The sequence below is a fragment of the Nematolebias whitei genome, chromosome 10, assembly GCF_014905685.2.
Source record: "Nematolebias whitei isolate Nwh7 chromosome 10, NemWhi1, whole genome shotgun sequence".
Lineage (NCBI taxonomy): Eukaryota > Metazoa > Chordata > Actinopteri > Cyprinodontiformes > Rivulidae > Nematolebias > Nematolebias whitei.
Genome location: NC_056507.1, coordinates 9,302,768 through 9,313,325, shown reverse-complemented (window position 1 = coordinate 9,313,325; position 10,558 = coordinate 9,302,768). Strand labels below are relative to the sequence as shown.

General features: G+C 41.5%; 2 protein-coding genes across 2 annotated transcripts in view; both read left to right on the top strand.

The window, feature by feature from the left end:
• Window positions 1-600: 600 nt before the first annotated feature.
• Window positions 601-3,005, top strand: pclaf (PCNA clamp associated factor). The gene is made up of 4 exons (XM_037682614.1): window positions 601-746; window positions 1,600-1,683; window positions 1,767-1,947; window positions 2,881-3,005. The coding sequence occupies exons 1-4, from the start codon at window positions 701-703 to the stop codon at window positions 2,918-2,920; spliced, it is 351 nt and encodes a 116-aa protein (XP_037538542.1). The 5' UTR covers window positions 601-700; the 3' UTR covers window positions 2,921-3,005.
• Window positions 3,006-3,659: 654 nt separating this feature from the next.
• The window catches only part of LOC119415472 (L-fucose kinase), a 15,236-nt gene continuing 8,337 nt past the window's right edge, over window positions 3,660-10,558 (top strand). The window contains exons 1-10 of the mRNA XM_037682613.1: window positions 3,660-3,741; window positions 6,712-6,863; window positions 6,941-6,991; window positions 7,064-7,189; window positions 8,158-8,230; window positions 9,014-9,111; window positions 9,201-9,281; window positions 9,378-9,497; window positions 9,627-9,798; window positions 10,042-10,148. Of these exons, the coding sequence (XP_037538541.1) occupies window positions 3,660-3,741; window positions 6,712-6,863; window positions 6,941-6,991; window positions 7,064-7,189; window positions 8,158-8,230; window positions 9,014-9,111; window positions 9,201-9,281; window positions 9,378-9,497; window positions 9,627-9,798; window positions 10,042-10,148 (1,062 nt within the window). The remainder of the gene's footprint in view (window positions 3,742-6,711; window positions 6,864-6,940; window positions 6,992-7,063; window positions 7,190-8,157; window positions 8,231-9,013; window positions 9,112-9,200; window positions 9,282-9,377; window positions 9,498-9,626; window positions 9,799-10,041; window positions 10,149-10,558) is intronic.

The window sequence follows — 10,558 nt, the reverse complement described above, 5'->3', positions numbered from 1 at the left end:
TAAACGTTAAAAAAAAACTTAATATAAGAAGTGTCGTACAAAACTGAAAAGAAAAACAATTCTTAAAAAGCATTAAAATGTTTCTCAGACCTGACTGCCGCAAACACCACTACGGTAAGCCAGAGGGGACAAACTATTTAAACTTTAACTGTGAGGTTAAAACCAACAAAACTAACATATTATATCAAGATAATCTTAGATTAATCACCCACTTATTTAAATCAGTTGTGTCAAAGCAGGGAAACAACTAGCCCAAGTTAAAAAATAAAATAAAAATACAAAAAACAGGCGAAGAAGAAACTGGGAGACGACAGAAGGAAGTGACGGATCAGAAAGCAAGTAGGCGGTGGCGGGAGATTTGAAGAGTGGGATGTTGTTTGGAAAAAGAAGCGAAAGAAGAATAAATATTAAGTCGGATGGTAGCGATAACGTCAGAGAAGATATAGCAAAAAGAACAAGAGAATAACGTCTCAATGTAAAAACCAATGGCAGATTGGCTGTTAACGCAGCAACTGTTTCCAGCATTCACCTCAAGGGGTCAGGCGTGTCATCGTGTCTGAATCTGTCAGAATTGAACAAGAGAAGAAGAAATCTCCCGCCCCATCCGCTCTTCGCTTTAAACCAAGGCGGGAGCTTTGCTCCGTCATTTTTCGATCGGTATATTTGGTGGTGACTAGTACACGCACGGATCGGTGCCAATATGGTGAGAACTAAAGCCGATAGTGTTCCCGCATCGTACAGAAAAGGTAAGTTTAAAAAAATTAGGTAACTGAATCGGATTGAGCTTTTAAAAATTGGTTTATGGTAGAATTTGGCCAGTTTCTCGTTCAGTCTGGCGGGCTAGGTACAATCAGCCAAACTGAGCAGATAAAATTACCGTGTTTCGTCTCCTTCGGCCCCTGTCGTAGTTTTAGGTATTTTTCACATTTTAGTTATCACATTGTGTATATTGTAAATATATTCGTGCATAAATCCGTGACTGGTCGTCTAGAAACATCCTCCCGCCAACACAAGCCTAGCTCCTGCTGCACTCTGAAAAACAACAGAATAAAAACACTTTAAAGTCACTTTGGCGTCTGAAATAAGCTTTAACTTCACGTTTTGAGGAGTACGAAAACTACTTGGATTTGTTAATAATGTTCAAGAAGTGGTGAAATGTTTCTTTTTGTCAAACTGGCGCCAGTTTTGGGTGCCGCAGTGCGTCTTTGAGCTAAGGTGGCACCAAACTCCGGTTAAAAAGTTACGTGTTTTTATTAATTTTCTTTTCTGACGAAATTAAACTTCAAACTGTCGTAAACATGTAATATTTGTAGCCCTGTATATCATTAGATAATGTCGGCTTACAAATTTTATTGAATTACGCACAAGCAGCTATTATAAGCATGCCATACTTGTCAAACATGCATTTAATTTATTATATATTTACTTAATTTTCTAATTTTTGCAAGCTGATAATTTACTTTCTTATATTCCGAATATAAAAGAAAAACTTCCAGGTTTCTTTTTGTCATGTATCAAACTCTTCTTGTTTCCTCAGACTGCAGGAAATTGTGCATCTTTTCAGATTTAATTAGAAATGGGTCTGTTTGTGTTTTGCAGCCGTTGCAGCTGCTGCACCCAGGAAGTCTCTGGGTTCCAGTTCAGCCAACTCTTCATCGTCCAGCAGCAGCTCGTCCACTCCAGGTCAGTCCTGGTCCGAACGCAGACCCAAACCCCACATTCAGACCCTGCACGATGTGACTGAAGCTGAACTTTCTGATTCACAGCAAAGGGCAAATACGCCGGTGGGAACCCGGTGTGCCCCCGTCCCACCCCGACCTGGCAGAAAGGCATCGGGGACTTCTTTGGCGGGCCTCCTAGGAAGCCAGAGAAGGAGAACCAGAGGCCCCAAGAGGTTGAGGATGACGAAGAGGCTGGAGGCAGTGGGATGTCGAAGAGCAGCAGGAAGTACGTTTGCTGCGTTGACCTTTTCTAAAGTGCAGCAGGTCTCCGAGCTCGTTGTCAGATTTCTGTTGTGAAGCTAAAAGCAGCAGAGAAACTGAGTTTAGTTTTAAAGTTCAGAATGCTGATTGCTGTCATTATTGACCAACCAGGTGTTTGTAATATCTTTAATTTCTTAAATGGAGTGGGGTAAAAACTCAAGTGGGTTTAGGGACACTGTAAAAAGCTTCAGGTTTGAATCGGGTGCACTTTTCTGAATTAAGGCCTTTTTTTTTTTTTGCACCACAGACAATTTTCAAGTTTTCCAGCAAAGTTCGTTTTAATCGTCTCTCCCCCCAGAACTAAACTGTATTTCCATTCAGCCCAGTACTGTATACCAGTAATCGTATTTCTAACCCGACTTTTGAAACGGTGCAAAGCTTTTACAACAGAATAATTTCAGCGATCTCTTTTTGTTTTTAACATAAAAACAAATGTTCAACATCTCGTATATATGTTGTTGTGTTTTTAACATCGACCTCCAGCGCCACTAACCTGACACCACCTGTGTGACGGAGCCAGAACCTCATTTCCTTTGAGTTTTTTTTTTTTTACTGCAGGAAATATTCTCAAACTTATTTAAGCTTAACGTTTGGTTTTAGCTGTAAATTGAGATTAAAAATCGGTCATCTGATTTATTATTATTTTTTAATAAATAAATAACTCAAATTTTTTTGATGCTTGGAGTTGGAGAGTCGTAGGTCACTAAATGCAATTTCTATTTTAATAAAACTTTTTTTATGTTTAGCTATTTTTGGGTGTAACTGTGACCTCGAGTACATAATTTCGTACCACCACATATTATGCAAATGACAATAAACTCGACTTGAACTTCGAAGTGGAAGTAATGTTCATGTGAATCAGTTGTGGTTCTGGTTTGTAACTGGTCCTCTCTTTCAGGTCCAGACCTCTGCCAGCTGACGAGGATGAAGACGACTGAACGTTGTTCTGTGAACTTCTTTTGTACATCTGTAAATATTTTCTATTGAATTATTTCTGTAAAGTTCATTAAACTTGTTTTTAATCCAGAGGAACAGTTCAGTGATCTGTGCTTCATTTTGGAAGGATGCATGCTTCAGGATGTTCATTTTCTGTTCAACACATCTTTGTTTTATTTTATATAACTCTTGCTCAACTAAAACTATTTTCATGTAATTATATTTTAAACTGCAATCGTGGATCAGCTCACTGAATGAATCTTCAGGTTCTCAATGAAACTTTAGTTTGTAGAAACTGATTTATCTGGTGACAAATTGAACTGAAATGAAAAGATAAACTATTTTTTAATTAAAACAAGATGTTTTACTTTTGATCAAGACTTGCTATAAGATTAAGTTATTTTTTCTGCTTTCACTGCATGTTATCCGCTCCGGCGGGAGGTTCAATGAAAAAAATTAAACGGCTCCGTCTGGAATACGGAAGCCCGCGCGGTCAAACGTTAATAAACTGAGCAAAGCGTACACGGATGAGAACGTCTGAATTCCTAACTAGGCCGCAGATAAAGTTTAAATCGCAGTCGGTTTTATCCTGATAAGTTTGTTAGTTCGACGTTAGTCCGCCTAATGTTCGGCTGACTCCCTCCGGTTGGCCGTCTCGTCGCGGGTTAAACCGGTTAAACGGCTCTGCGCGTGAGTAGGGAGTTATTTCTAGTTTCTGCTCAGGCTAGTAGCTGCAGCCAGATGTCGGACCGCGGCGGGTTTCCGTGGACGGTGGTAGTTCTCACGTGTCAACACAAAGACAGCGTCTACGCTTTTCAAAGAGGTGAGGATCATCTGTTCAATTCACGATCTTTGAGCCTGCAGTTCCACCGAGTGGACAGGGGGGGCGCTGAAGGACGAAAATAAACCCTGAAAGTTTTTTTAATTAATTTATTTATTTTTTTTTATTAATAACACACAGAACTACAAAACACTACAAAAGAGAAAGATATATACAAACACTCGTGAAGGGTGTCAGAACTACAGTTTACAAGCTAGGGGGGTTACAAAATGATAAAAATTGAGTAATACATATATAAAAAACATTAAATGAAAAGAATAAACATAAGAAACAAAAAGGAGCAAAACAATATGAGAAACTTAAAACAACAAGTTTTTTTTATATCTGTTGTGAAATGGTTCTAGCAGTTTTCCAGTTTTTTAATCTACTTATTGAAGAATAGTACAACTTGAATTCGTTCATAAAACATGGGAAGGAGGGCTGATTATCCCTCCACATACTACAATGAATGTGATACTTTGCTATAAGGATGACTATATTTATAGCATCGGAGTAAGCTGAGCTTAAATTATCCATATAAAATAAAATGGCATCAGCATCAAAGGGAGGAATGTTCAGTTTTAGATTAATCCAGTTTGTAATGTCAGTCCAGAAACTTTGTGAGTATTGACATGAAAAAAACAAATGTTCAAGGGATTCATCTTCAGATTTACAGAAGGTACACAAATCCACCTCAAATTTAAATCTTCTGTGCAGAAGCATGGCTACTGGATAGATCTTATTTATTATTTTAAAATGGTTTTCTTTCACTTTAGGAGATATAGGCCATTTGACAAATTTTGAATGAGCAGAAGTCATTATGGTTTTATGATTTATATTGGGAGGTTTCTTGAATGAATCTTTGTTGTAATCATAGTAAATCGTTTGTCGCATGCATTCATTGATCATCTTGTTATTACATTTGAGATCAACTAAACTACAGTCATTTAGTTTTAATGTGGGCATGGAAACGGTCACCTTTGAATACATAATGATATTTTTAATTAACTGAATCAAGGCTAAAGGGATTGCTTTACATACCTTCATAAAATCTTTATGGCAGCAGCTAAGGTTATATTTTCTAACAAAAGATGAGAAATTTAAAAGATCTCCATTACAATCCAAGATGTCTGTTACAAAAATGATGCCTTTTTCATACCAGTCTTTTCTAAATATTGACTTTCTGCCCACTGTGATTGTTCTATTATTCCACAAAGTTGATCCATGAGGTGAGAAATTATGGTGAAATATCATTTTCCAGAACTGAAGAACTTGTTTGTGGAAGTTTGATAGTTTAACTGGAATCTTCGTCACTTCGAAGTCACACCTTGCAAGGAAGTCAATTCCTCCCAGCTGCTTAAAAATGGAGGCAGGGATATGAAACCACATTGAATTTTGTTGTTGTAAAAAGGTTTTTAACCATTTAGTCCTAAATGTTCCAACCATTGCTTCAAAGTCTAGTGCATTGATACCACCATGCTCATGTTTTTTAACTAGTTGGGACCTTTTAACATAATGAGTCTTATTTTTCCACAAAAACTGAAAGATAATAGAGTTGGCTTTTCTTATGTTTTGTGGTGATATATACATAGAATGACATGGATAAACAGCCTTGGAAATGCCATCTGCTTTAGTCAACAGGTTCCTTCCAAAAATAGTCAGATCTCTTGTCAAAGTGAACGTGAAAGTTTTTAGCTTCCTTCGCTGTTGCTACAGAGTTCCGTTTATTCGATGACGATGCAGGACTCCAAATTAATTTAGACGAAGTAGGAATGAAAAAATAAAAAGCTTTAAAAATGTATTGGACCTTTTTGCAAGTTAACAGCAAATGATGACTTTGGATATAAACAAAGAAGGTTAAGGCGATCGCCCTTTGAGGTGCAATCAGTAAAGAATCAACATTCAATAAATATAACATAAAGTGCTGGTGTTTCCACCTTTGTTCTCTATCTGCTCCCTCTTGGTTCTCAGAAAGCTTCTCAGTCCTTTGTTACACAGAGTTTAAAGCATATTCAGTCAATTTAGCCCTCAATTGGTTTAGATCCTACCTCGCTGACGGATCCTTTTGTGTCTCCATCAGAGATTTTAGTTCAGCATAGGCAACGCTTAAATGGGAGGGGTACCACAGGGGTCCATCCTCGGTCCCATTCAATTTTCTTCATACCTGCTGCCGCTAGGTGCTATTTTCCAGAAACACAACATACCCTTTCACCTCTACGCCGATGACTGTCAAATTTACTTCCCACTAAAACAATGGTACATGCTCCATTCAACCTCTGCTTGACTGCCTGGCTGACATCAGAGACTGGATGGCTTTAAATTTCTTAAGTTTTGATGAGAAGAAGTCTGAAGTCATGTTGTTTCCTCCCAACGACAATCAACCACTGCATCGACCTCTCCGCTCTAGCCCCGTTAGAGAAACAATCTGGGAGTGATAATGGACCCTTCCTTGAAACTTAACAGTCATGTAAACATGATTGTTAAATCCTGTTTTTTCCAGCTGAGGCGTCTGTCTAAGCTGAAGCTCATTCTGTCCAAAAATAACTTGCGAAGACAGTAATTTCTTTCATTCATAACATCCAGGCTCGATTACTGCAACTCGCTCCTGTTTGGTATCAGTCAGACCTCCATTGCACGACTACAACTGGTCCAGAATGCAGCAGCCCAATTTTTAACCAGTACTGACAAAAGAGAGCACATTACACCAGTTTTGTCAACTTGAGTTTTATCTCCACTGTAGATCTATTTAGCAAACTGACAGGAATTTAAGTGTGGAACTGGATCCTGGATTTAAATTAGACTGCCAGATTAGGTCAGTTGTTAAAGTTTTTATCATTTGAGACAGCCCAGTTAAAACCCATCATTCCTAAAAGACACTTTGAGACAGTAATCCATGTTACCACTCAGCTGGATTACTGGGACACTTTATCTGAGGGTCAGTGGGTCCTCCATATTTCACCTTCTGTGTTTCAGAGCTGGAGTTGCGGCAGCAGCGAGGTCTTCTCCCTCGGGGGGTGCTGCTGTTGACAGTGCCGGACCGTCAGGAGCCCCTGGGCAGCGGGGGGGCCACGCTGAACGCCCTGCTGGTGGCAGCTGAGCACCTGAGCAGCCGAGCCGGACACACAGTGGGTCACAGCTTCCTGTCACATGACATACTGCTCAAAGCTGCTGCTCGTTGTTTGATTTCCTCCTCTGTTTCCAGGTGGTGACAGCTGATGTCCTGGATGAAGCTCACATCCTCATCCTCCACACGGTGAGTTCTGGTTCCGGTCCATCATGTTTTATCAGGCTTTCTGGAGATGACCGATGTTCGTTCCTCCCTCAGGGTAGAGATTTTCCCTGGAGCTCCTGCAGCCGAGCGTTCTGCTGGCTGCCTGAAGAGAGGTCCGAGCAGAAAGTCCAGGCTCCGGTCTGTGTTCTGGACCTGCTTCTGGACCGGCTCAGTACCCAGGTCTGGACTGAGAGACCAAAACTAAACTGTTGCATGAAGTAAAGAGAAAAATGTTATTTTTCTATGAAATCCACAGTGATGCTGAGGAACTGCTGCTAAAGAGCACAACATAAGCTAAAAGTTAAGACAGCAGAACAGTAGCTAAAAGCTCTCACATAGCAAATCAGTAGCTATAAGCTAACACATAGCAGAACAGTAGTTATAAGCTAAGACATAGTAGTACAGTTACTATAATCTAACACATAGCAGAACAGTAGTTATAAGCTAAGACATAGTAGTACAGTTACTATAATCTAACACATAGCAGAACAGCAGCTAAAAGCTAACACATACCAGAACAGTAGCCAAAAGCTAATTTTAGCAAAAGCATAAATAAAATGGAACACACTATATTGTAAAAATAAAAGTAGTTTAAAGAGTCAAAAGCTGAAGCAGATTTCAAAGTTTTTAAAGAAGCTGAAGATTTAAAGGGGAATTTTTTAGTCAATTAAGTGTTTTTAAAAGTATTAAAGTTACAAATATCTAAAGTCACAGCAACCATCTGCTGAACGAGCCGAACGTTTTGACAGAAGAACAGCTAAAACAGCTCAAAGTCTACAAAAGATTAAGTGCAAAAATACAGTAATTGAAAAAGACCATAAATGGGAGGGGGGGAAATATGAGTGCTGACTCAGCATTTTGTTCTGTCAACGCTGATTCAGCATTTTGTTCTGTGAATGTTGACTCAGCCTTTTATTGTGAATGCTGACGGCATTGTTTTGAACACTAGCACTTTGAGATTTTTGTTAATGAAAAGTGCGTTACAAATTAAATTCATTATTATTATTATTATTATTAACACTGACTCAGTGATTTGCTTGTGAACGGTGACTCAACATTTTATTGTGAACACTGACCCAGCGGTTTGTTTGTGAACGCTGACTCAGCATTGAACCAGTTAGGTCACAGATCTCTGCTGGGTTTTTCAGATCTGTCCCGGTTCTCCTCCTGGAGTTTGGGTCTGCAGCACCGACATGATCCTCAGCATTCCTCCTGATTTTGGTTAGTGTTCCAGCGGTTCTAACAGAACCAGCTTTTTCCTTTCACACCACAATGTTCTGATCCAGATTCGAGTGAAACGTTTCATTCAGACCAAGGGATTCCCACAACTTCAGCTGAACTGGGTTTGAACCATTTTATTATAACAATTTACCATTTGGGCCACCAGAAGGAAGGGGGTGGGGCTTATCTCTATAGACTCCAAACACCTGTCGAGACCTGATCTCCAGTATATAAACAGAATCTGAAAGTCTCGGGACAGGACTGTCCTTGTCTCCTCTGTCCTCCTGGAAAGCTCCATCTTCGGTAGCTTATCTATAGTTGGGTTGCAGAGAGACAACAGGTCCAGGAGAGAAACCTAGACCTCCCTCTCCCCAACAACATTTTCCAGCTCGTTCTGGGTCCTGAGGTGTTTCCAGGCCAGAGAAGATACAAAATCCCTCCAGCGACTTCTGGGTCTTCTCTAGGACCTCCAACCAGTGGGACGTGCCTGGAAAACCTTCCCCACCATTGGATCCACCAGGTGGTATCAGTTGACAGCTGTCTCTCTCCTCACCCGAGTGTCCAAGACAAGGCCGGCAGGTCCGACGACATGATCACATCAATCATCGACCTTTGGCCTAAGGTGGCCTGGCTCAGACTGGCTCCTGGAAATCTGCCTCTGAAATCTAAAGAGTCCAGTTTTAACTTTTAGTTTGAGCATCCATCTGTTCTGTTCTCTGTGGTTTTGATCCAAATGATTCCGGTCTGGTTTCCTCAGCCAACATATGTGTGTGTGTTTGTCAGTTCTGTCCTGGGACGGATTCTCAGGAGTTCGGGTTTTGGCGGTACCAGGTGACGTCTCGTTCGCAGTCGATCACGGAGTCTACCTGACCGACCCTCAGGTGCCACCCCCTCATGTCCACTGTGTGTGTGTGTGTGTGTGTCCTCGTCCTCTCAGGCTGCCGTGACTTTGTTCTGCTCACGTTTCCAGGGTCATGTCCGAGACATCATCTACAGGGGAACCAGGGAGCAGATCCAACGAGCCGTGATGCATGATGGGAAAGTCCCGCTGGTAAAAGCATCTTTTGCTTGATAGACAGCTAAAATCTGCACCGATCAAAAATACCTGAAGCTGAACCGTTTTTGTGTCGCATGTTTTGTTCTGCAGGTTTCGGGTCCGGTCTTCTTCTGCAGGACCGTTTCAGAGAAACTGCTGCAGACTCACGTCAGCCCTCCTCTGGATGGCTGCACCTACCTGGGTTTGGACTCTGGAGCTCCACCCCTCCAGGTACCTGCCTTCCTCTCTCAGATTTCACTTTGTGATTTCAGAACCAAGAGAACAAACAAACGGGTCAGAACGTCACATAAAATCATCGTTGTCAGGTGTTTGAACAAAGACCTGCACCTTCGTCCTCAGATCTCGCTCTTCCTGGACCTGCTGAAGTGTCTCTGCTCAGACCTGACCCAGGATCAGTTTGTGAGCGAGGACAGAGCCGGCTGCAGTTCTGTGTCCGGACCCAACGGGGCGACGGTGAGGAGCGGCAGGTTGGAGCTGTGGAGGATTCTGAGAGGAGCGCCGCTCTCACTGGGTCCGCATCTCTTCGTCTTAATCCACTTCCTGTTTCCTGCTTGTATCAAACTTGGTCAGGGGAAGTTTTGCTAACAGGCAAACAAACATGAAGTCAGTATCTGACGGGCGATTAAAAACTGATCAGAACTGTCTGTTGATGGTTGAATTGTTTTTATTTTAGTTTTTTTAATTAACCGTGTTTTTCTTCAGAAGCAGGCTCATGAAACTGAACTCAGGTGGATGTTTGTTCCCGTCCTCACAGCGTACGTCCCCAACGGTCGCTACGACTACCTGACTCTGTCCGGGAAGCAGCACGTCCACCGTCTGACCCGCGACTGGATGGACAGAAGGACTCTGTCTCACGTCCAGGTGACGCGTCTCACTCTTCATCTTCATCCAGCTGATGTTAAGACTGACTCGCCGTCGTCTCGCGGTTTAAAGGACAAGTTCAGACCGCATGAACTTCTGTGGTAAAGTTATAAATAATCAATATCTTACCTGTTGTGCATGTGTAGCTTCTTTAGCGACGTCAGCTTGGAGAGTTTCTGTCCGACAGTACTGAGGAGCTAACGGTTAGCACCACCATGATCATAACGTGTCTCCTAGACCTGAGCTACAAATGTCTCAGTCCTCAAGTCCATCCACTCCTGAACCAGAGACAACATCAGAAGTGTCTTACCTGTTGAGGAGACAAACATCAGAAGTGTCTTACCTGTTGAGGACGCAAATATCAGAAGTGTCTTACCTGTTGAGGAGACAAACATAAGAAGTGTCTTACC

Coding starts and splice junctions, on each gene's coding strand:
- pclaf (XM_037682614.1), top strand. CDS start 701: ATGGTGAGAACTAAAGCCGATAGTGTTCCCGCATCGTACAGAAAAG. Junction 747..1,599: donor TCCCGCATCGTACAGAAAAG/GTAAGTTTAAAA, acceptor TGTGTTTTGCAG/CCGTTGCAGCTGCTGCACCC. Junction 1,684..1,766: donor CAGCAGCTCGTCCACTCCAG/GTCAGTCCTGGT, acceptor TCTGATTCACAG/CAAAGGGCAAATACGCCGGT.